Source organism: Eleutherodactylus coqui, chromosome 7, assembly GCF_035609145.1.
Source record: "Eleutherodactylus coqui strain aEleCoq1 chromosome 7, aEleCoq1.hap1, whole genome shotgun sequence".
NCBI lineage: Eukaryota > Metazoa > Chordata > Amphibia > Anura > Eleutherodactylidae > Eleutherodactylus > Eleutherodactylus coqui.
In genome coordinates this window covers 114,046,614-114,072,369 of record NC_089843.1, presented here as the reverse complement: position 1 = coordinate 114,072,369, position 25,756 = coordinate 114,046,614, and the positions used below count along the sequence as shown (strand labels likewise).

General features: G+C 44.4%; 1 protein-coding gene across 2 annotated transcripts in view; it reads right to left on the bottom strand.

The window, feature by feature from the left end:
- SPOCK3 (SPARC (osteonectin), cwcv and kazal like domains proteoglycan 3) overlaps positions 1-25,756 on the bottom strand; it is a 291,286-nt gene that overhangs the window by 4,005 nt on the left and 261,525 nt on the right. For both annotated transcript variants that reach the window (XM_066573557.1, XM_066573558.1), the window contains exons 7-10: positions 15,874-15,993; positions 12,150-12,371; positions 9,008-9,070; positions 7,364-7,501 (exon numbers count right to left, since the gene is read on the bottom strand). In XM_066573557.1, the coding sequence (XP_066429654.1) occupies positions 7,364-7,501; positions 9,008-9,070; positions 12,150-12,371; positions 15,874-15,993 (543 nt within the window). The remainder of the gene's footprint in view (positions 1-7,363; positions 7,502-9,007; positions 9,071-12,149; positions 12,372-15,873; positions 15,994-25,756) is intronic.

Sequence of the window (25,756 nt, the reverse complement as noted above, 5' to 3'; positions counted from 1 at the left end):
TTGTTCCAGCCCTATACCACCCCCCTGCTGTGAGTGGCTGGCGAGATCAGGTGTCCGCCGAATATAAAAGTCGGCCCCTCCCGCGGCTCGCCTCAGATGCCTGGTGAGTTAGATGAGGGACAGTGCTGTTTGTACCGGAGCTGCTGTAGGGAAAGAATTGGTAGTTAGTGTAGGCTTCAAGACCCCCAAAGGTCCTTATTAGGGCCACTGATAGCTGTGTGTTGGCTGCTGTTAGCAGTGGCAATTTTTTTTTTTCTCAAAATCGTCTCTGCAGAGCGTTGCACCCGGCATTAGGGACAGAAGTGCTGCATAGGCAGGGAGAGTGTTAGGAGTGAGTGTAGCCTTCAAGAACCTCAACGGTCCTTTCTAAGGCCATATTTAACCGTGTGCAGTACTGTGCTGGCTGCTGTTAGCTGTGCTGCATTTTTTTTTTCTTCTCAAAATCGCCTCTGCAGAGCATTGCACCCTCCATTGATACTGCAGGGAAAGAATTGTGTAGGCAGGGCCACAACACAGTTATTATTCATTGAATATACGCAGTGCTGCCTTTTGGTGGAAAAAAACTGAAAATAATTCTATTTGTCCTGCCTCTGTCCGTCCTAAGGGCGGTGGACACGTGTCGGCTGCGTGTGCAACGTTTAAAAATCAGACGCACCCAGCTACGTTTTACTCCTGGCTTCGCCATTTGCTTTCCTTAATTGGGAAAAAGAATACCTGCTCTGCCAGAGTTAATAACTCTGCTACCCTCACGTTCTGTGACACATTAGCAGGGACACAGCACAGTTATTAAACTTAGATTATTCATTCACTAGAGGCAGTGGGGCCTTTCGTTTTCAAAAAAGGGAAAAAATTATATTTGGCTGCAGTCTTGCGCCAATTTATTTCCTGCCTGTGAAATCAAATCACTGGTAATACAGCATGCTGAGGGGTAGGGGTAGGCCTAGAGGACGTGGACGCGGCCGAGGACGCGGAGGGCCAAGTCAGGGTGTGGGCACAGGCCGAGCTCCTGATCCAGGTGTGTCGCAGCCGACTGCTGCGCGATTAGGAGAGAGGCACGTTTCTGGCGTCCCCACATTCATCGCCCAATTAATGGGTCCACGCGGGAGACGGTTATTAGAAAATGAGCAGTGTGAGCAGGTCCTGTCCTGGATGGCAGAAAGTGCTTCGAGCAACCTATCGTCAACACGCAGTTCTGCGCCGTCCACTGCTGCAAATCCGAATCCTCTGCCTGCTGCTCCTCCTTCCTCCCAGCCTCCTCACTCCACTACAATGACACCTGCTCAGGAGCGGGAACACTCCCAGGAACTGTTCTCGGGCCCCTGCTTAGATTGGGCAGCAGCGGTTCCTCTCCCACCAGAGGAGTTTATCGTCACTGATGCCCAACCATTCGAAAGTTCCCGGGGTCCGGGGGAAGAGGCTGGGGACTTCCGCCAACTGTCTCAACAACTTTCTGTGGGTGAGGAGGACGATGACGATCAGACACAGTTGTCTTGCAGTGAGGTAGTAGTAAGGGCAGTAAGTCCAAGGGAGCAGCGCACAGAGGATTCGGAGGAAGAGCAGCAGGACGATGAGGTGACTGACCCCACCTGGTGTGCAACGCTTACTCAGGAGGACAGGTCTTCAGAGGGGGAGTCAAGGGCATCAGCAGGGCAGGTTGCAAGAGGCAGTGCGGTGGCCAGGGGTAGAGGCAGGGCCAGACCGAATAATCCACCAACTGTTTCCCAAAGCGCCCCCTCGCGCCATGCCACCCTGCAGAGGCCGAGGTGCTCAAAGGTCTGGCAGTTTTTCACAGAGACGCCTGACGACCGACGAACAGTGGTGTGCAACCTTTGTCGCGCAAAGCTCAGCCGGGGAGCCAACACCAACAGCCTCACCACCACCACCATGCGCAGACATATGATGGCCAAGCACCCCACAAGGTGGGACGAAGGCCGTTCAGCGCCTCCGGTTTGCACCCCTGCCTCTCCCCCTGTGCCCCAACCTGCCACTGAGATGCAACCCCCCTCTCAGGACACAGGCACTACCGCCTCATGGCCTGCACCCACACCCTCATCTCCGCTGTCCTCGGCCCCATCCAGCAGCGTAGTTCAGCGCACCGTCCAGCCGTCACTTGCGCAACTGTTTGAGCGCAAGCGCAAGTACGCCGCCACGCACCCGCACGCTCAAACGTTAACCGTCCGCATAGCAAAATTCATCAGCCTTGAGATGCTGCCGTATAGGGTTGTGGAAACGGAGTCCTTCAAAAGTATCATGGAGGCGGCGGCCCCGCGCTACTCAGTTCCCAGTCGCCACTACTTTTCCCGATGTGCCATCCCAGCCCTGCACGATCACGTCTCCCGCAACATTGTACGCGCCCTCACCAACGCGGTTACTGCCACGGTCCACTTAACAACGGACACGTGGACAAGCACAGGCGGGCAGGGCCACTACATCTCCCTGATGGCACATTGGGTGAATTTAGTGGAGGCTGGGACAGAGTCAGATCCTGGGACCGCTCACGTCCTACCCACCCCCAGAATTGCGGGCCCCAGCTCGGTGGTGGTATCTGCGGAGGTGTATGCTTCCTCCACTAAACCACCCTCCTCCTCCTCCTCCTCCTCTGTCTCGCAATCAAGATGTGTTAGCAGCAGCATGTCGCCAGCAGTCGGTGTCGCGCGGTGTGGCAGCACAGCGGTGGGCAAGCGTCAGCAGGCCGTGCTGAAACTACTCAGCTTAGGCGATAAGAGGCACATGGCCCACGAACTGCTGCAGGGTCTGACACAGCAGACCGACCGCTGGCTTGCGCTGCTGAGCCTCCAACCGGGCATGGTCGTGTGTGACAACGGCCGTAACCTGGTGGCGGCTCTGCAGCTCGGCAGCCTCACGCACGTGCCATGCCTGGCCCACGTCTTTAATTTGGTGGTTCAGCGCTTTCTGAAAAGCTACCCACGCTTGTCAGACCTGCTCGTAAAGGCACGCCGGCTCTGCGCACATTTCCGCAAGTCCCACACGGACGCTGCCACCCTGCGCACCCTGCAACATCACTTTAAGCTGCCAGTGCACCGACTGCTGTGCGACGTGCCCACACGGTGGAACTCTATGCTCCACATGTTGGCCAGGCTCTATGAACAACGTAGAGCTATAGTCGAATACCAACTCCAACATGGGCGGCGCAGTGGGAGTCAGCCTCCTCAATTCCTTTCAGAAAAGTGGGCCTGGTTGGCAGACATCTGCCATGTCCTTGGTAATTTTGAGGAGTCTACCCAGGTGGTGAGCGGCGATGCTACAATCATTAGCGTCACCATTCCTCTGCTATGCATCTTGAGAAATTCCCTGCAAACCATAAAGGCAGCTGCTTTGCACTCGGAAACGGGGGCGGGGGAAGACAGTATGCCGCTGGATAGTCAGGGCACCCTCCTGTCTATTTCTCAGCGCGTACAGGAGGAGGAGGAGCATGAGGAGGATGAGGAGGAGGGGGAAGAGACAGCTTGGCCCGCTGCTGACGGTACACCGGCTGATTGCCTGTCATCCTTTCAGCGTGTATGGCCTGAGGAGGAGGAGGAGGAGGAGGATCCTGAAAGTGATCTTCCTAGTGAAGACAGCCATGTGTTGTGTACTGGTACCCTGGCACACATGGCTGACTTCATGTTAGGATGCCTTTCTCGTGACCCTCGCGTTGCACGCATTCTGGCCACAACGGATTACTGGGTGTACACACTGCTCGACCCACGCTATATGGAGAACCTGCCCACTCTCATTCCCGAAGAGGAAAGGGGTTCGAGAGTGTTGCTATACCACAGGACCCTTGCGGACAAGCTGATGGTAAAATTCCCAGCCGACAGCGCTAGTGGCAGAAGGCGCAGTACCGAGGGCAAGGTAGCAGGGGAGGTGCGGAGATCAAGCAGCATGTACATCCCAGGCAGTGCAACAGTCTTTAAGGGCCTGGCCAGCTTTATGGCTCCCCACCAAGACTGTGTCACTGCTCCCCAGTCAAGGCTGAGTCGGCGGGAGCACTGTAAAAGGATGGTGAGGGAGTACGTAGCCGATCGCACGACCATCCTCGGTGACGCCTCTGCCCCCTACAACTACTGGGTTTCGAAGCTGGACACGTGGCCTGAACTAGCGCTGTATGCCCTGGAGGTACTTGCTTGTCCTGCGGCTAGCGTCTTGTCGGAAAGGGTGTTTAGTGCGGCTGGGGGAATCATCACAGATAAGCGTAGCCGCTTGTCAACCGACAGTGCCGACAGGCTAACACTCATCAAGATGAACAAAGGCTGGATTTCCCCAGACTTCTGTTCTCCACCAGCGGACAGCAGCGATACGTAAGCAATACGTAGGCTGCACCCGCGGATGGAAGCTACGTTCTCTCTCACCATCCAAAACGGGGACATTTCTGCTTCATCAATCTGTGTCTAATATTCCTCCTCCTCCTCCTGCTCCTCCTCCTGAAACCTCACGTAATCACGCTGAATGGGCAATTTTTCTTAGGGCCACAAGGCTCACTCAAATAATTTTTCTGAACAATTTTTATAAGTTTCAATGCGCTTAAAAGCGTTGGAACTGTAACTTGAACCAATTTTTCGTTACACTGGGCTGCCTGCAGGCCTAGTTACCACTTAAGCCACATTAACCAAAGCGATTAATGGGTTTCACCTGCCCTCTTGGCTGGCCATGGCCAATTTTTGGGATGTACATTAGTACTGTTGATACAGCAATTTTTGTGGGCCCTCGCCTACAGTGTAATCAAATTAATTTTTAGCCCACCTGCATTCCAGCTGACGTTACCTCAGCTGTGTTGGGCAATGCAATGGGATATTTCTATGTACCGCCGGTGGCTTCCTGGCACCCACCCAGGCAGTGGGTCCACAGGGAGTTTAACCTACCTGTGTCCACTTCTAAAGAACCCCAGTCAGACTGGGGCATGCAGTGTGGGCCGAAGCCCACCTGTATTACGCACGACATTACTACCTCAGCTGTGTTGGGCAATGCAATGGGATATTTCTATGTACCGCCGGTGGCTTCCTGGCACCCACCCAGGCAGTGGGTCCACAGGGAATTATGAATGCATCTGTTTCCACTTGTAAAGAACCCCAGTCTGACTGGGGCATGCAGTGTGGGCCGAAGCCCACCTGCATTAAGCACGACATTACTACCTCAGCTGTGTTGAGCAATGCAATGGGATATTTTTGTGTACCGCCGGTGGGTTCCAGGGAGCCACCCATGCTGTAGGTGCACACGGAGTGTAACCTACATGTGTCCACTTCTAAAGAACCCCAGTCAGACTGGGGCATGCAGTGTGGGCCGAAGCCCACCTGTATTACGCACGACATTACTACCTCAGCTGTGTTGGGCAATGCAATGGGATATTTTTGTGTACCGCCGGTGGGTTCCAGGGAGCCACCCATGCTGTCGGTCGACAGGGACTTCACAATAGGGAGTTGTACCTGCCTGTGTCTATGAATTAAAAAGCCCGGTCTAACTGGGGCATGCAGACACCTTGACAGAATGAATAGTGTGTGGCACATATGGTTCCCCATTGCTATGCCTACGTGTGCAGCTCCTGATGGCGGTGGCACAGGATTCTATTTCTCATTGCTTCTGTACAGCATTGTGGGCTATCGCCCCGCCCCTTTTAAAGAGGGTCGCTGCCTAGCCGTGCCAACCCTGTGCAGTGTGTGCCTGCGGTCCCTCGTCATGGCAGACGCACTTCTAAATAGACATGAGGGTGGTGTGGCATGAGGGCAGCTGAAGGCTGCGCAGGGACACTTTGGTGTGCGCTGTGGAAGGGAGGGGGGGGCGGTTGGGCAGCATGTAACCCAGTAGAAGTGGCAGTGGAGTGTCATGCAGGCGGTGATTGTGCTTTGTTGGAGGTAGTGTGGTGCTTAGCAAAGGTATGCCATGCTAATGAGGGCTTTTCAGAAGTAAAAGTTGTTGGGAGGGGGGGGGGCCCACTCTTGCCGGTATTGTGGCTTAATAGTGGGACCTGTGAACTTGAGATGCAGCCCAACATGTAGCCCCTCGCCTGCCCTATCCGTTGCTGTGTTGTTCCCATCACTTTCTTGAATTGCCCAGATTTTCACACATGAAAACCTTAGCGAGCATCGGCGAAATACAAAAATGTTCTGGTCGCCCATTGACTTCAATGGGGTTCGTTGTTCGAAACGAACCCTCGAACATCGCGGGAAGTTCGTTCCGAATAACGAACACCCGAACATTTTGGTGTTCGCTCATCTCTATTGATTACTAATAACATGCCATCTGATTATTTTCTAAGTCACAATTATAGACAAATACAATCTAACCAAACTAAACAGGCTAAACTAGATGGACATTGTCTTCTTTCAGCCTAACATACTATGCTACTACTCTGTAAAAACACACAAAATTGTACCATTCATGTCTTTTATTGGGCACGCTGAATGAAAATCCACAGCGCAGGAAAAAAAAAAGTAAGTGAACCTTATCTCTAGGAGTTAATTGGCAAAACATGTATCAATTAAGAACATGAGATTGGAAGCATGGCTTTGCCTGTTAACTAAAGGCACACAAAGCCTGGTTACTAACAAATCTGTTCTCTAGAAAGACTGCTTAGTATGAAACATGCTTTGATCAAGCAATTTCAGACTATCTCAGAAGATGGGTTATATACAATAGTATAAAAAAGCATTGCTTAAGACCTTAGTGCACATCAATCCACAGGTAGACAAATTGTCTACAAGGACGTGCAGCACCAAATGCAGAAAGCAGCAATACACTGTGTATCCTAAACCTTTTTATCATAGCTAGCACTAGGACTTTTAGCTATGTCTGCTACAGTAGCTTTTCAAATCAGAAATCAGACCTGACACAAATCAATGATTACCCATGATCCTATTATTAGTTCAAAGATTGTCCCTCTTTGGACCCTTTTGGATAGTTACTGCAAACCAGAATATCCTATAAGATCTGTCATTTTGGAGATGCATTGATCCATTCATCTAGCTATCACAATTTTGTGATCATCAAAGTCACTCAGATCCTTAAACCATTTTTCCAACACGTCAACCTTAAGAACTGTCTAATATATCTCACCCCTTGACAAATGCCATTGTAACAAGTTAATTCACTTTACCTGTCGGTGATTTTAATTGTATGACTGATCGGTGTGTACATATACAATTTAAAATTGATTATGGTTTAATAATATATATTGTACACAAGAATGAAATGAAATTGTGCTGCTGATAATGCTTCTTATGCAAATAGAGTGGAGGTCTATAATAAGGTCTATAATGAGGTCCCAATAATAACACTGATTTCTTCCATTTTTTGCAGCTGCACAATATCCTTATGAGTGGTCTTTAAACAACACATTGCTTGGAATAAGGAAATTGAAAATAAATACCACACTCTGCAGATCCCACTTTTCTGGAACCCGTGACTTCATTTCCATATCTATCAACACACCAACATTGGCCAACACTCCCATGACACTGATTTGCTTTGTAATAGCCATCTTCATCACAGGCTGGGATATAGTAGCCTTCAAAAAGAACAGTAATAAGAACACATATCATAGATCAAACCAAAATGTGTAGAGGATTTCATCTGTAATTATCGCAGCAACACAACCGAAAACTCTAAAAGGAATGATGATGTGTTGTATGGCATTCAAGATAATCTAGTGGACAGTTGGAGGGTTAGCCACCAAGAACTGCGGTGTCCTTGTTAAGACAATTGCTCTACTTGTAGGCTGTGAGTGGTACGAGGCATTTAGTGAAAGAATATGTATCATTACAAGTCCCCCCCTGGTAAGCCCAGCTGTAGTGGAATGATGCATCAGAACCACGAGTAATAATCACGTTCCACTGGATATCTCCTATGATTATTAGCTTTTTTATTCCTATGATTTGTATTACCCTGTGCGTTTTATTGTTTTCTACTATAGAGTAGGTAGATATCAAGATTTGCATAAGTCTGACACTATTGGAACCATAAGGTCTTTTGTGATACCTGGTGATATTGTTTTGTATAGGCCATCTATACTGTTTTGTTTTAATCAATCTGAAAACAGTTGTTTTAGGGGTTTTCAGTTGTACTGCTGCAATAAGAAGAAAAAGAAGAACCACCACAAGAAAAGGTTTCAGAAAGTAAAATGGGGTAAGCTTCATATTAGGATATGAGTACGAAATATGTAGCATAGCTGATCATCTGATAATATGCCAATTTTCTCACCTTCTACCTATCCTATGGATAGGGGATAACTTACAATTTTGGTACAACCCCTTTAATTTCACCAATATTAAAGGGGTTGTCCCGCGAAACAAAGTGGGGGTATACACTTCTGTATGGCCATATTAATGCACTTTGTAATGTACATTGTGCATTAATTATGAGCCATACAGAAGTTATTCACTTACCTGTTCCGTTGCTGGCGTCCCCGTCTCCATGGTGCCGTCTAATCTTCAGCGTCTAATCGGCCGATTAGACGCGCTTGTGCAGTCCGGTCTTCTCCCTTCTGAATGGGGCCGCTCGTGCCGGAGAGCGGCTCCTCGTAGCTCCGCCCCGTCACGTGTGCCGATTCCAGCCAATCAGGAGGCTGGAATCGGCAATGGACCGCACGGAAGACCTGCGGTCCACCGAGGGTGAAGATCCCGGCGGCCATCTTCACAAGGTAAGTCAGAAGTCGCCGGAGCGCGGGGATTCGGGTAAGTACTGGACGGTTTGTTTTTTTTATGCCTGCATCGGGTTTGTCTCGCGCCGAACGGGGGGGCTATTGAAAAAAAACAAAAACGTTTCGGCGCGGGACAACCCCTTTAAGCTCTTTTACTCCTATCTAACAGTCTGGTATGATAATCAGGTCTGTGTTTTCTTTGTCATATGTTTAACTGTTAGGATTACCAACCTATACAATGCCAGATAATTTGAACTGGATTCTAAACTTTTGCTATATACTTTTTGGCATTGTTAATTCTCACATAGTGCATAATTTATTTTGAGATACAGGGTTATCACAAAAAGACAATTAGCTAACAAATAAGAAACTTACCAAGAAGCTTCTTTACTCCTTGCTGCTTCTGAATGTTGTTAAGTTCTGTCTGACATGGTGGATCTGTGAATAGTCAATGATTTATGAGTTTGTATCATGAGTTTGTATTATAGGACACAATAACTAAACCTTATATAGTATTAGATTTATGTAATCATGTTCTTCACACTCCTGAGAAAACCTAGATAGTTCTAGGTAAGACATACATCAACTGCTACAGAATCTCCCAAGAAAAAGGAAGCAGAACCTTCATGTCAGTTACGGTGAATCTACTTGTCACAGTGCCCCCAAATCAACACCTGCCACAATGCTCCAATACTGTCTAAATACATTGATACAGTTCCAGTTACAATGTACTTTGTATATTACCAGGCATAGTACAGCCAAACAGTGCCAGACAGCGTACCAGAAACAATGCCTCCAAAACGGCCAGAACTAGTGCTGTCTAAAAATCCCAAACTGAGTATCTGTGAGTGCTCTCAAAAAGTGCTAACTATAGTGAACCCAAGCTATAGTGTACATCCTCCCAATTTGTGCCAAACACAATGTGTCCCTTCTATAGCTGCTTTATCATGGCTCTCACAAGGAAGAGGGGGCTAGGGTTACCAGAGCAAGGGGGCCTGAGGTTGGGGGGGCCCGGCCCAGACCGGGCAAGCAAAAATTAAACAATTTTAAAATAGTTTATTTTGTAGAACTGCATTATTACACAATAAGTTGTTCATAAACAACTAATTTCTAAGCTTAGTAGTTAATGAGAAAACATTTCCTGTTCTTTTTTTTATTCAGAAAAAAAGTCTCTTAAACTGTTAAATTTGGAAAAAAAATCTTCAGGCGATGTTTGCCAATGTTTGCATTGCATTTAAACTGTTCAGTACAGTTCCAGTGACAGTTTCCACAGCTGAGAGGTCCTTTGGTAGGCTTGCCAATTCCCAAAAGACCTGGCAACGAAGTATGACAAGCCAAGATAGACTGAATAGTCTTGCCATTTTGGCCATGGAACGATTAATTGCCAAAAAGTGGACTTTTCAGATGTCATAGATAAGCAGGAAAAAAGACAGAATATTTTACAGCGCCATAAACTAATACAATAACTTTCATAGTTTACTTCTTGCTTAATTCTATCTTCTTTAGTTATATAAATTGTCATTAATAGCTTGTACAATTCAAATCACGACTTGCTTTTTTTTTACTGTTAAGCAGCTTAAAAGTTAAATCTATTGTGTTATAGTTTAATAAATACTGTTGAATATTTAAAAGAGTTTTTTTATTTAATTACATTGTGTAGTTGAGGCAGATTTTGGAGTCAAGATTTTATTTTGGCAAGAAGTACGATATATTACTGATCAATCATGTTCATTTTTAAACAAATGTAATCTTTCAGTTAAAATTTAGTCAGGGGCTAAACTTGATCTTTAACTTGCCTTTTACATGGGTAACTAATATAACTCTATTCATTATATATTGTGGGAGAGTCAGCTCAGGTAGAGCACAGGGTTGCAGTGTGAATGGCAGTCAGAAACCAAGACAGGCAGTTATAGTCCATACAGGCTTGGCCTGCGTTTATTAAAACACAAAATTAAACAAAACACAGCCTTAGCTTTCAGGCACAAACAAAATCCTGCTTCTCTAGCACTTACTATACAGAGTCCTTACCTGACTATACATGGACGGCTAACTGCAGCCGCACGAACACCAAATAGTTTGCAGAAAGTCCAGATTTTCCTTGGTCAGGAATAAAGCATTACTTGAGGCCAGCAGCCTCCAGCATACTTTTCTGCTCCCGGGCCTCAACTTTGTCTGCAGCTTTGCAGACTTTATGGACTTAGCTAATTGCCCAGCCTCTGCACCTGAGGATCTTGCTTCCCCATAATAAGACCTGGAGTGGAGGGAGTGGAATGGACAGCCCCACTACCGAGTCTGCCATCCATTCTAAAAAAAACAGACCCAAACACATTTTACCAAAGCATCTCCAGCAACTACCTTTGCTGGAGATATCACATTCCCTGGTTTTTCCCCCTTAGTGTCTCACTATATATATATAATTTCCACAGTGCAAGGTGGATTTTTAGACTTTCATTCTTAAGTAGTCAAATAAACATAATACCTACCTTCACTCATCACTTTAATATTGCCTTTGGGGAAATTGGGAATAAGTTAGAGTTGTAGGAGGGGGTAACGGGGTGAGTGTGAAGGAAATACATACAGAGTGAATGGGGCCAATGCTGAATTCCAGCAAGGGGGCCCGTAACTCGTTGTGGGGGCCATGTGCCATATACCTACATACAGAACTACACATTTTCATCACTTCCATATAAACGCTATTTCCTGTGCCAGAAATCAGTACAGGATGAGAAACTTCCCACCTGGCTGTAGCAATCTGAGCCAAATCACTTCTTTAGGGCTCGTGTTTGCGTGGGTTTTTGTGCATGCAAAATCTGCGCACGTTAAACACAGAAAATAGAATGCATCCCAATGGGTTCAATCTCATAAGTGCTTTGCATGCGCATTTCGTGCATACGCCAAAAAATAGCACCTGCTCTATTTTCAAGAGGGGAAGAGTGAAACACTGCCAAAGTGCAGGAAAAGAAGACAGCTGGACCTCATTAGGCTTTAATAGCCAATCAGTTCCATGGAAAGGGAGTGTCATGCGTGCATGTGAAATGGCCCTATGCACGCAAATATTACAGAAACATGTGCTGACACACGCACAACAGGCTAATTACATGGCTCTTCAAACATCGTTCATGCACAAATATGCTACGCTGCGGTAAGCATATTTGCACAAACGCTTGTCTGAAGGAGCCCATAGAGGGACATGAACTGTGCGTCTGTATAACTGGAACACATTGGCATCAGAATGTGACTATTATACAACTAGAATTGCCATGCTCCATGTGTATTATGTAATATTAATGATAAAACAATATGCAGCAAGTGTTTCTTTAACCATTACCCTGTCAAATTTTTGCCGTTATTGCGTAAAAACTGCTACAGAAAAGACTTTATACCATCTTAAAGATTTATAACGTTATAATGATCTGCAACACAATATCAGTATTGTTTCCTACACAATGCTCCACTGACAGCTTCTGCTCAAGCTTTACAAAAATGTAACCATGTCCATGAATAACTCTTAGCCTACCCTGTTGTCGCTGGAAGCAGTAGCACCACTCGTTGTTAGATATTAAACTGTCCCGGTATGTGTCACAAGTATTGAAGAAAGCCTTTGTGCACTGCTCATTCTTGTCTATATAAATACTTCCAAGCTCAGACTGATCCAGCAGCAGGTCATAATTTCGATCAAGTCTATTAAACATCCACCCAAGAGAATCCCGGCAAATTGGCAGAATGCTCGTATCAAACCCTAGGAGGCAGATAAATAAAAGTTATTTAGTACTCAATGGACCATTTTCTCAAAAGTAATAAAACATAACAACACATATTATCATCTTTATGTGTGAAATCTACCATGCAGAATCTTCTTATTCATTTTCCTTTTGGCAAAAATTAAAATAGGAAAACTATTTTATCAAATTTTTAATAAAGACATGTTGTCCATTTTGTAATAGTAATAAATTTATATAAAGTATGTATTGTGTTAAAAAAAAGTACCAAAGTACAAGTTACAATACAGATGCACTTTACACATGAGGTCCTTAAAGTGATAAAGTGGTTGTCCTGCTGTAAACAATTGCTGGCCTATCTGCAGGATAGGTCCTCCATAATAGATCTGTGAGGGTCCAGGAAAGGTCATTAATAGTAGATCAGTGGGGGTCCACTGCCCAGGATCCCAGCTGCTCAGCTGTTTGTCAGGTAAGTGTGCTCATACACTGAGATAATTTCTGTAGAAAGCAGACAGCTCCATTCTCACAGCAGTGGCCTGACCTGGAATTACAGGCAAAATACCCATTGAATTGAATAGGGACACAGCCTGCAATACCAAGCCTGACCACGACAGTGAGAACAGAACTGTCTGCTCTCTGCAGAAATCAGCTCAGCGTATGAGTACACTGACCTGGCAAACAGCTGAGCAGCTGGGATCCTGGGCAGTGAACCCCCACTGATCCACTATTAATGACCTTTCCTGCAGACAAGCCAACAATAGTCTACAGCCGGACAATCCTTTAAGCATTTGGGCATTAACTTCCTCATGACCAAAATGTTCTGGTCCTAACTGACAGACAAGTTAAAGCGATTTTGCAGATGTGGTGGTTTAACAGTCCTCATTTTGTTTCTTTGCTGGACTACTAAAATAATATTTGCATTTTTTCATACTTATACAGCTTTTTTTCATACATTTTATGGTAATATGTTTAGCATTTTTATATCTATGAGTTGTAGATTGAACAAAGAGTAAAGAAAACAAATTTATAGTGCTTTATATTTAAAATTCAGAAATTCATACTATTGACACCATTAGGCCTTAGTCAGACGGGCGTTTTTTCGCGCGATTTGCGCATCGCATGTCGCATGCGCATGCGCAAATCGCGTGACCGGTGGCAAAAAATCAGCACCTAGCCGCGTTAATCGTCGCAGCAAAACGCCCGTCTGACCGGAGAAAAATCGCCGTGTGCATCAAAATGCGCATGAAACTTCGTCTGACCGGCGGAAAAAATTATTTTGGTGCGCACATAAAATGCAGAACGCAGATAGGCGCGATCTGCGAATCGTCGTGTCCTATAATTTTTCGCATATGCGCATAAAAAGCGGACATGTGACCGATACCATAGCGAACCATTGGTTCTATATATGCGCAAATCGCGCGAAAAAACGCCCGTCTGACTAAGGCCTTAGGGTGGATTCAGATGACTGTATATTGGCTCGGTTTTCACGCCGAGCCGATATACGGTGTCCTTGTCTGCAGGGGGGGGGAGGATGGAAGAGCCAGGAGCAGGAACTGAGCTCCCGCCCCTTCCCTGCCCCTTGCCACTATTTGCAATGGGAGGGGCGGGACAGGGCAGAGCTAAGCAACGGGACTTAGCTCCGCTCCGCCCCTCTTATTGCAAATAGTGGCAAGGGGCGGAGAGGGGGCGGGAGCTCAGTTCCTGCTCCTGGCTCTTCCATCTTCCCCCCCCCCCCCCTGCAGACAAGGACACCGTATATCGGCTCGGTGTAAAAACCGAGCCGATATACAGTGGTCTGAATCCACCCTTTGATTGGTGCTAAGATGGACAGTGGTAATATGCCTTTATTTCTGTTGTACTACGATCTCAGAAAAATCTCTATTTCTCTACCCAGCCCAGTATCTGCAAATTAACCCTAGACCAACGATGATTGTTCTTCTTAGACTGATCCTGTGTTTTTATTCTGTCTTCCCTATTTCCTTCCCTTGCCTAATGATTGACAACTCCCTTATGCTTGTGCCCATTCCTGTACACAGGTTGTGTGTAGTATTGTAGTTCAGCCCCAATCACTGCAAAAAGGCTGATCTGCAATACCAGGACAGGTGTGGCACTCTTTCTGGAAGAACACAGCCATCTTTTCTTAAGCTGCAGAATCCTTTTTGCTGTCTGTAAAATGTAGAAAATACAGAAATTTAGGCATCACAATCATCTTCACTAAATTAGTTTGAGCAGTTACATTAAAATGAAGGCCCTTACAGACAGCAAATTTGGGTTTAATATGTTCTAGTAAAGGCTCTAAACACTTGCAACATTATTACCAAATATTTATCAGAGAAGCATTGTTCTTTGCTCGTGACGCCATCACTCTGCATTGGATTGACCCGTATCCACCACATCACTGTCTGAGGAAAGCTGATAAATTTGCCCATAGTTGGGGAGAATGGAGTTCATCACTACTGACTCTTAATACAATACCTAGGTAGTGGCCTGGACTGTATGTGTATCCAGGAGTCACAACTCGATATTAGCATACTCGAGAGTTGCATACTGTGTTTTTTCTGATGCTTGTACTATAGCGCACCGCCATAATTATGTAGCTTAATAGTGTTTGTTTTTCCTGCCCATTTTGGCTACACATTTGTTTTGTAAAGCGGTAAATTCTGCACTATTTTCTACTTTATGACAGGTTCCCTTTAACTGTGAATAGTGATTATAAATTGAAACATGAAGTATTTGCCATTGTACCAAATAACTAATACCAATGTTTATTTATTAACTCCTTGGTACAAAAGAATGTACTTTATATCCTAATTTTGGTGTTCTAACCAAAATTTGATTCGGCACTGTTGCCTTCTAGTACTGAGGTCCTGGGCGTCAAATCTCATCAAGGGTAACATCTGCATGGAATTTATATGTTCTCCCCATGTTTGTCTGAGTTTCCTCTAGACTCTCCATTTCCTCCCACACTCCAAAAACATAGATAGGTGAATATTGATTGTGAGCCCCAATGGAAAAAGAACCCAATATCAAGTGATAGAAAGTCCTGCATAATATGCATGTGCTATATAAATAAAGGTGATTATTATTCTGGTACATCCAGTGGACATACCAGTAGCATGTTCATAGGAGCTGTGCCCACACCATCAGCTGTAATTAACATGTGTCCACCTTTAACTTTTCATGGATTGTTTTAAGTTCTACAGTTTGTCATGGCACCAATTCAATACAATCTTGTGCCATCCACATGTATTATTTGCCAAACAAATACCCGGCACTCCACAGCTGGTTATTTAATGCGCCATTGGTTCCGCATCTTACGGTATTTCTACAGCTCATTGTCTTCTACTGACTGCTGGACTATGCAAATAGCATAAGTACACTATGATATCTATGTGGCACACTGTGATGGGCAAGCTAAGGCTTGCTCGATCTGTACATTTGCATTCGCTGAATCATTTTTTAATCATTTGTCCATCCATCCATGATTTGGTATAAACACACAATCTAACAATTATTTCTTACGGCTTCTTTCTGGTCTTGAAGTAGATTTGGTTTTCTTTTTCTGGAATCCACTTTCATGAAGTGCTTTAAACCAGTCTCTTAGTCGATTAGCAATTTCTCTGAACTCCTGATCAGTGCACACTGAAAATGACAACAATAGAAAACGTATATGACTGTAGTTTTAGATAACATTCCCATTACCTTTCTACATCAGCAATGGCAACATTTCTGATTGAACATCTTTTTTGCGCTATATGACAGAATGATATACTGTATATCAAAGGGGTTGTCCCACGCCGAAACGTTTTTGTTTTTTTTTCAACCCCCCCCCCCCCCCCCCCCCGTTCGGCGCGAGACAACCCCGATGCAGGGACTTAAAAAAAAAAACAGCACAGCGCTTACCTGAATCCCCGCGCTCCGGTGACTTCTATACTTACCAGTGAAGATGGCCGCCGGGATCTTCTTCCTCCGTGGACCGCAGCTCTTCTGTGCGGTCCATTGCCGATTCCAGCCTCCTGATTGGCTGGAATCGGCACGTGATGGGGCAGAGCTACACGGAGCCGGCATCCTGCACGAGAGGCTCCATTGAAGAAAGCAGAAGACCCGGACTGCGCAAGCGCGGCTAATTTGGCCATCGGAGGCCGAAAATTAGTCGGCACCATGGAGACGAGGACGCCAGCAACGGAGCAGGTAAGTATAAAACTTTTGATAACTTCTGTATGGCTCATAATTAATGCACAATGTACATTACAAAGTGCATTAATATGGCAATACAGAAGTGTATAGACCCACTTGCTGCCGCGGGACAACCCCTTTAAGTATATCAAAAAATATATTACAGGTATTGAAGTCTTTTTTGGGGAATTTACAATTGATGACCTATCAAGAGGATAAGCCGTCCATAGTTGATTGGTAGTGGTCTACGGTTTGGGATCCCTGCTGCTCGGCTAATTCTTATGCCTGCTGTCAGTTCAGCCGTGCAGAGCATCTGCATTTGGGTTGGATCTGAAAGTGTAATAGAAAGTATTGCTCCAATTGATTTCAATGGGAGTGATGCCTTCTATTATACTTTTAGCTGCAATCGCAATGTGGATGTCTGGCTTGGCTCATTGACAGCAGGCCTGATGTTCAGCTGATCGTGGGGATCTTGAGTGGTGGATCCTTGTCACTCAATTAATGATAATCTATCCTGAGGCTGGGACGATAGAAAATTCCTGGGAAAACCACTTTAAACTGATATATAGATCTATACAGACTTTACAATATACTAAAATGATATGACATATTGGAAAAAGATCAAAAGATCATATCAATTGACCTATCATGACAATTTATATATACTGCATGAGGGCATAATTTATATATAATGCATTAAGGCATAAGGACTAGAGATGAGCGAGCATACTCATCTGAGCTTGATGCTCATTCGAGTATTAGGGCAAGCACCCACTGGCAATTGCGTTTTCCGCGGGAAAAAAACGCAGCGTTTTCGCCGCGTTTCCCGCGCATTTTTCGCGGCGTTTTCGCTGCGTTTTCGTGGCTTTTCCGTTAATTTCCATTGAGAAAAATAAGGACACATATGCAACTGACAGTTCCTATGTTAAAAACGCAAACGCAACGCAAAAAAAACGCCAGTGGACAGGAACACATGTTATCTCTATGCCTGTGCAGGAAAAACGCAAAACGCAGGTAAAAAAACGCCAGTGGGTGCTCGCCCTTAGGGTGCTCGAGATGCTCGTTACTCCAGACGAATACACCACGCGGTACTCTTCTCGATTAAACGAGCACTGACCATTGAATTCAATGGAGCCGGCAATACAGCCGGCTCCATTGAAAGCAATGGGCTGCCGGCGAGCGCGGGATGCATTTTTGGGAAGGGCTTAAAAATATAAGCCCTTCCCGGTAAATTCATCCAGAAATGTGTAAAAATAAAAAAAATATATATACTCACCTGGTCCCGGCAGACGGAGTTCAGCCGCGGCGGCTGGCAGTTCTCCTGAACTGCTCTGAGTAGTATTCAGCAGCCGGGGCTTTAAAATCCCCGCCTGCTGAATGAGCTGCCTCTGATTGATCACAGCTTCACCAATCAGAGGCAGCTCTCACTCACACCCATTCATGAATTCATGAATGACAGCTGAGAGCTGCCCCTGATTGGTCCCTGCGCTGAGCCAATCAGAGGCAGCACTCACTCACCCATTCATGAATTCATGAATGGGTGTGAGTGAGAGCTGCCTCTGATTGGTGAGGCTGTGACCAATCAGAGGCAGCTCATTCAGCAGGCAGGGATTTTAAATCCCCGGCTGCTGAATACTACTCAGAGCAGTTCAGGAGAACTGTCAGCCAGACGCCTCCGGCTGAACTCCGGCTGCAGCGGAAAGGTGAGTATACATTTATTTTTATTTTTACACATTTTAGGATGATTTTCAGGTAAGGGCTTATATTTTTAAGCCCTTCCCGAAAATTCATCCCACGCTCGCCGGCAGCCCATTGCTTTCAATGGGCTAACATCGTTCTTCTCTTCCACAGCTGTTACAGCTGTGGCAGAGGAGAACGATCTTTATGCTGACAGTGCGGGGGGGGGGGGGGGGGGTGTCTCACTCTTGACACTAATGTGGCTTAATAGTGAGACCACGGAGCCCGAAATGCAGTCCTGCATGTTGCTCCTCTCCTGCCCTATCCATTTCTGTGTCGTTTCCATCACTTTCCTGGGTTTTGCAGATTTTCACAAATGAAAACCTTAGCGAGCATCGGCGATACACAAAAATGCTCGAGTCGCCCATTGACTTGAATGGGGTCCGTTACTCGAAACGAACCCTCGAGCATCACTGAAAGTTCGACTCGAGTAACGAGCACTCGAGCATTTTGTCTAATAAGGACATGATAGAAAGCGTTCCTTATAAAATGAAGGCTCCCATTCAGGACAATATGTGCCATGAAGCACTGCTAACAGTGCAAAGGTGCTATTTAGACAGGTGAGACCCTACCTCATCTGGACAAGAAGGTGCACAGTTTTTTCTAAACGTTTTTCTTGCAGTTTTTTGAGCCAAACCCAGAAGTGGTTACATCAGAAAGAAGAAGTATAAAGGTCCCCAATACATCTTCAATAGCTGTCATCCAAATTACTCTATTTCTTAAGAGTCCCTCAAACATATGATGGCACAGTTTGGCTGAGCGCTCACGTGTTTTGTGGATCTAAGCTCCCGCCAAGGTGTTTGGCTACTGCTTTCTCCACAAAACACATGAGCGCTAAGCCAAATAATAGGGTTAGGCAATGAAATTCAATATGACCAATCTTTCTTCCACCAAACATAATCTGCCAGGAAAAGTTGACAGGCTTCCATAAGCATGCAGCGGTCATCCCATTCTGCCGAAATCTGTTAGTTCAAATGACTAGAGTCTAATGTATATGGGAGCCTTAAAGGAAGCCTATCATCACTTTTAAGCATTTTAAACAATGCGCAGCAATAGAATAATGAAGTAGAGCCGTTTCAATAACTTATGGCTCTTTATGCACATGCACTGGTTTGCATGAGCATGATTTGCAACACTCCATAGATGGCGTCTAGTATGTCCTCCACATCACAGCAGCATAAAGGGGCAGATTTATGGGAAAACTACAGTCGGAAGAGACAGTCCAGCCTGCTTACCGGACTCGTCTGCATCTCTGCATGCAGCATAGGAAATTTCATAGAATCCTAGAATGGTAGAGCTGGAAGTGACCTCCAGGGTCATCGGGTCCAACCCCCTGCTCAATGCAGGATTCACTAAGTCAACCCAGACAGATATTTGTCTAGCCATTTGTCCAAATTTATAAATATGATTTCTCCAGGTATGTTTTCATAAGGAGCTGTAAGAAACTAAGTTTTTGAAACAGCTGAACTTCACTATTGTATCGAGTGTGTGGTTAAAAATGCTGAAAAGTAATGACAGCTTCCCTTTAAAAGGGTTATCCAGCTTTTAAAAATTGATGATATATCTTCAGGATAGGCCATCAATATTTGATTGCTGGGGTCCGCTGCTCATCCCCCGTCTAACAACTGAATGATGAGGCTGCGGTTGTTGTATGAGCGCTAGAGCTGCTTCAATGATCCGGCTTGATTTTGCTTTCAGTGAATTGCTTTTTTTTATTTTAGTTTAGGGATTTGCAAAAAATAATGAAGACCCCTGATGTGAGTTGCAAGACTGCATATTTTAACCAACAAGTCAAGTAATTTCTCATTTTTTCATTTATGCAGGATGCAGTCTAGCCCTGTGATGTTGGGGGGACGAGGTGTCAGTACCTTGCAAGGTGTACTTAGAACGTGCTAAGCTGTATGATTTATTGGACTGCATCCTGCATGAATGGAAAAATGAGGAATTACTCGATTTTTTGGTTAAAATATGCAATATTGCAACTCACATCAGGAGTCGTCACGTATTTTGCACGTGCGACCTCCGTAAGTAAATATTCTGGCTTGTCTGCTTACTGTTGAGGACTGTTTTTTTATGCTTTCTTTGCATGCACTTTTCTTGTGTTTTTTTTTTTTTGGGGGGGGGGGGCACTTATAACAAAAGTCATGAATGTCATGCATTTTTTGCAAGTGATTTTTGCTCTCACATTTATGACATGTTTTTTCAGGCATGTTTTTTTTTCTATAGAGAAGTGTATGGAAAGTGCTTGGAAAAAAAGGCCACACCTTGAGCATGTTGTATTTTTAAAAAACTGCTGACCCAACAAATGCACCAAAAGTGAGAAAAAAAAGAACAAAAAACCTGCACTGCATTTCATATTTCTCTTATGACAAACATCTGAGCAAAAAACATCAGGAAAAATGCTCCAAAAAAATGAATAGTTTTTTTCGCTAAAAACAATATGAATGAAGGCACCTTAAACCTGCCCTAGCATTAGGAAATATGGCTTTTTTCAGTGAATGTAAATTTGATTTGCTTTTCAGCAAATTGTAAACTGACGGAATTCATTGCTAGTATATAGTAAAAGTACAGCACATGATTTATAAAATAGCATAGAATGTAATAATATCAACATAATAGTATTTTTCTAGGTCCGTATTATGAGGATTACAGAAAAAGCTTACACCCACAAATTATTTACTAGAGACCATTACAACTTATTTTCAAAGATCTCAACAAATACAAATGCACAATATAAGAAAACAATATGGTACTTGCTGCTTCAGAGTATCTGCTCCATTTTTATGTGCATTGTAAAAACAAGAGCACTTCACCCCTCAGGCTCCCACTTGTTCATCCGATTAAAAAAAAATGTTTTCTCTCTCTAGATGGTGCACATGAATTCTGTTATTCAACTTTGCTTGACATGCTGTCAAATTCTTACACACAATTTTGTGATATAGAGAACAAATAAAATGAATTATAGTACAAGGGCTGTCAAAATCATTCTAAAACAAGTCAACTTAAAAAAATTGCTACTATAAAATATTTATTATGCTTAGTTTAAAACTGGAAAAAGATTTAACATTTCACCAATCTGCTCGCAAAATTTATCAGCTTATATAGGTCTCACTTATGCAGCACAGTTTGCAAAATATGACAAGTGCTGCACAAAACTAAATGAAACAGATGGGCAAAAGAATCATTAAGGATTCAATTTACCTTTTCTAATTATTAATTATGTGCTAAGACGTTCCAGGGAAAAATCTCAGATTTCTCATTGGTTGAAGTTATTCAGAGAAAGAAGGAAGAAAAGGAGAATCCACTTCTATCATATCATTAGACGGGCAGTAATGTGTTCTGAAGAAAAGCCCTGAGAGGATGCAATGTTAGGTTTTCCTTCATAAGTTGTGCCTCATTTGTTGTATTTTTATTCTTAAAATTTACATTTTCACTATATGAACACAAAACATAAAAAGGCCCAAAATGACTAATGTGCCAATGAATAGAACACAGACCAGCAAGAGTATAGCATTGTGTAATTTCTTTAAAATGTGCAAGGTCAAATACCATATGTACTCGAGTATTAGCCGACCCGAGTATAAGCCGAGAAAATAAGTTTCACCACAAAAACTGGGAAAACTTATTGACTCGAGTATAAGCCGAGCTATAATCCAGTATATACTAGGTAAAAAAAACCCTCCATACTCCTTTCCCAGCCGGCATCTGTATCTGTGTGACAAGCTGCTTGAATTCTCCTAGCTGTTATCCCCCACCCTCCTCTCTGCTTGGTTCTGTCAGTGCTGTGTAAGTAAGCGCTGTGATTGGATTGAGCGCCAGCCAATCACAGTTGGCGCTCGATCCAATCACAGCACTTACTTACACAGCACTGGCGGCAGGGAATTTGAAAGCCGAGCAGGGAGATGACTGCGAGGAGAATTCTAAAGCAGCGTGATTGGCTGTGAATGATCGAGCAACGGCTGTGATTGGCTGACGCTCGAACCAATCACAGCTCTTACTTACACAGAGCTGACGGCGGGGGATGACAGAGCCGAGCAAAGAGGACGGCGGGTGATGACAGCTGAGATAATTCAAGCAGCCTGCCACACCGCTGCTGGAGACACAGACGCCGGCTGGGAGGTGAGTATGGAGGTTTTTTTTTTTTTAAGCCTTCCCTGACTCGAGTATAAGTCGAGTGGGGATTTTTCAGCACTTATACTCGAGTATATACAGTAAGTATCATTATCAACAAAAGAAGGAATATAATATTTTCCATCACATCCCTCTTCTCTTCATGAATAAATCCTGATCAATCCTCCTAAAGAAGTTTTACTGTAGTTGAACTGAAAAGAAATCCAGATCAATTGCTACAAGGACAATCACAAATTCTCAAGCCCCGCTGATCGTGATCTATTTAAGTGTTTCCGAAATACTGCTCCTTGTTGACATGACAGTATCATGCAGCTACAACTTTCTATTACAAATTTGCTATTTAACCACTTCCCAATGCTGTGCAATTGTATTATTATTATTTCTGTGTGTATGATTTTACTTTCAGCAGTACTCAGAAAATTAAATGTTACTGCCGTGCTTTATGTTCCAGTAACTGCCCCAAAGGCGATCCTACTTCAACTTGACTGTGGCATTGAGCTACTCCATAACTCTTTTGAAGGCTGTAGCATCTAACCAGAAGAGCGCTGCAGTTGTCAAGAGGAGTAGGATGAAGGGTTGTAGAACAGCACAATAAAGACAGCTGAAACACTTTAGGGAGAGGGATTGCCTTCAGGTAACTTTCCAAAGAGTGAGATCACATATCACAAAAATTTTCTGCACCAAAATCCAGACATCACTGTGTTGTGGATTTTGGTGCAGATTTTCATGTGGACTTCATTCACTGCATGAATGAAATCTGCAGTGAAAATCCGTCGCTGTGACAGAACATGCTGCAGATCTGAAAATACACAGCATGTCTACTTTGGATTCCTACCACTGTAAATAAATAGGGTTTGTTAAAACCCCATTCACTTACACTGTATTATATAATTGTTGCCGAAGTTTGGCACACATGCTGCAGCAATTCTGCAATAAACGTTAATTTTCTGAGAGCTGCTGATAGTACAATCTATAATGACCATTGGCTGTGGCCTACGATCCCTCTCAGACCTCCCTACTTTGCTGGTTGCGATCAGCAGTATCTGCTGTGTCCTTTCTGCAGCAGACACTGCGCAATCCTTCCTGTTGTTAGTGCTGCCCATATGGTCCATACATGCCTGGTCTGCTTCTTAAAGGGCCAGCATGTGCACCCTATCCTCAACCAATCTGGATGTTTCTTTGGCTAATTACACTAGCCTTTCACACTATAAGGTGCCTGAGCAATAGGTTCTGTTAGTTTCTGCAAAGGTGCTGTAGTTTAGTGATTGCCTTTTGGTTTGATCCACTCCTGATTCATCCAGTTTTCTGTCTTTTCCTGCCATGACCTAATTTTGTACCTTAACCATGATTTATCTGATAGCTTCCTTCTCTGACTCTCTGCTTGTCTCCTCATTAATGCATGAACTCTGCCGGTTCTGACATCAACCTGAATATTGGCAGCATCACTGCTTGTCTCTCCAGTACACTATGACCAGTCCAAGTCAGCTCCCACTGTACCAGACTACACTTGAGGTAATATCCTTGGGGCCCTTGCAGCTAAGAGCATATATCAACTGAAGGGGCTAAAGGGTGAAAACCTGGGGACCCCTAGGGGCTGCCCTCAGGAGTAGTTCAATGTTAAACTGGCCAATAGCACAGTGGGTCCACCCCCTCTGTGTGACAAAATCATACACACAGGTATATTTAAACTCCGTTCCACAGCTCCTATCTAGCATAATCAGCAGTTTTGTATGGTTGAGTGAAATGAGGAAAGATAATGGTTTTCTTCATGTTGTGTTTTAGAAAGCAGAAGAGAAAAACTAAGATGATAGATACTCTGAAACTCTGGATATCTGAGAGGCCATGTCTGAGCCACAGAGGTAGATCTGAATGTCATCAGCATAAAAGCCATGGGAGCCTATGAACTGTCCCAGGCTAAGGGTATAGATGGAGAAGAGCAGGGATCCTAGGACAGAGCCTTGAAGGAAACAAACAGCAAAAAGATGAGACAAAGAGGTGGTCGGTAAGTGGGAGACACTAAATGTTTAGTTGGTAAGGTATAAAGAGATCCAGGAGAGGGACAAATCTATGATCCCAAGGGATGTGAGAGATTGTAACAAGAGGAAATGTGTCGGTGATTGGAGTACTCTGAACTCATTATTGATTTCTCAGAAATAGCTGGTGATGATGTACTTCATAATCTAACAGCTTATCCTGCAAGAAGTAGTCATTATAAGAGGAGACCATGGCCATAAAGCATTAAAGTCAGCAACAATACTCAGATAAGCTAAGAAACACTCTCCACACAACAAGCAGCCCGAATCATATAAACTAGGAAGGATGTATTCATGTATTCATATCAAATCGTGATCCTACCATTTTTATGCTGCAGCAGTAATTTAGATTTACCAGAGTAAGCTTACCTGCACACAGGCAAAAAAAAGGAGAACATGCCATGATTTTTTTTAGCAGCTTTGCTGTGAGGAAAAAACATTGCTCATGTGTATGGCTCCATTCAAAAGAATGGAGTTCATATTTCCCAGGGTTCTATGAGTCTCGCAACGCACAAGATTCGTGCGAGATTAGCTCTCAAGTGAAACTGGCCTACGAAGCTTTTTTCTTGAAGAGGAGATGGCTTGCTGACATTTCAATAAAATATTGCTAGGGGGTTTTATCCAGTACAACATAGCGGATAGAACCTGAACTGGACCTCCTTTAATTGTATGACAGCTAATAGAAAGGCAGGAAGCCATAACACATATCATAGCATTATACTGTTAAGATATAGAAAAATTAAAAAAAGTGTTGGATGCTTAAATGCATGGCTTGGCTAAGTGGTTCAAGGTTTGATGGATATGCCTCTATCAACTTTGACAATAATAGAAAATATGTCTTTGTGAAATACATTCTAGCACAACAAAGCAAATTAGGACATATTAGAGTTTAATTCATTGAAGGGTTTAAACGTGTTGTGGCTGAAAGGCTAACTTCACAAGGGCGAGTGCGATATCAGGTTGGAGGATCACAAAGCGCCTCCCATGGTTATCAATGGGGAGGCCTAGCATTGCATCGCACTCGTGTGCACCTTGCATGTGGTATGGTGGTGCTGCCAACCCCATTGAAAACAATGGGCGATGCAATGGCACGCCCAAAAGATTTGTTTCCCGCATCCCGGTGCGATGTGATGTGGAAAGAAATCGCTAATGTGTGAGATTTGTGCTTCTCACAATGCACAAATCTTGAGTGATTTTTTCTGCCGTGTGAAAACGAGCTAAGGGTTTATTCACATGGATATGTATCGGCCGGGTTTGCATGCCTGGCCGATAAATGCTGCCCCTCTCTGCAAGGCGTGAAGGCAGGATGGGGCGGGAGCAAGTGTGCT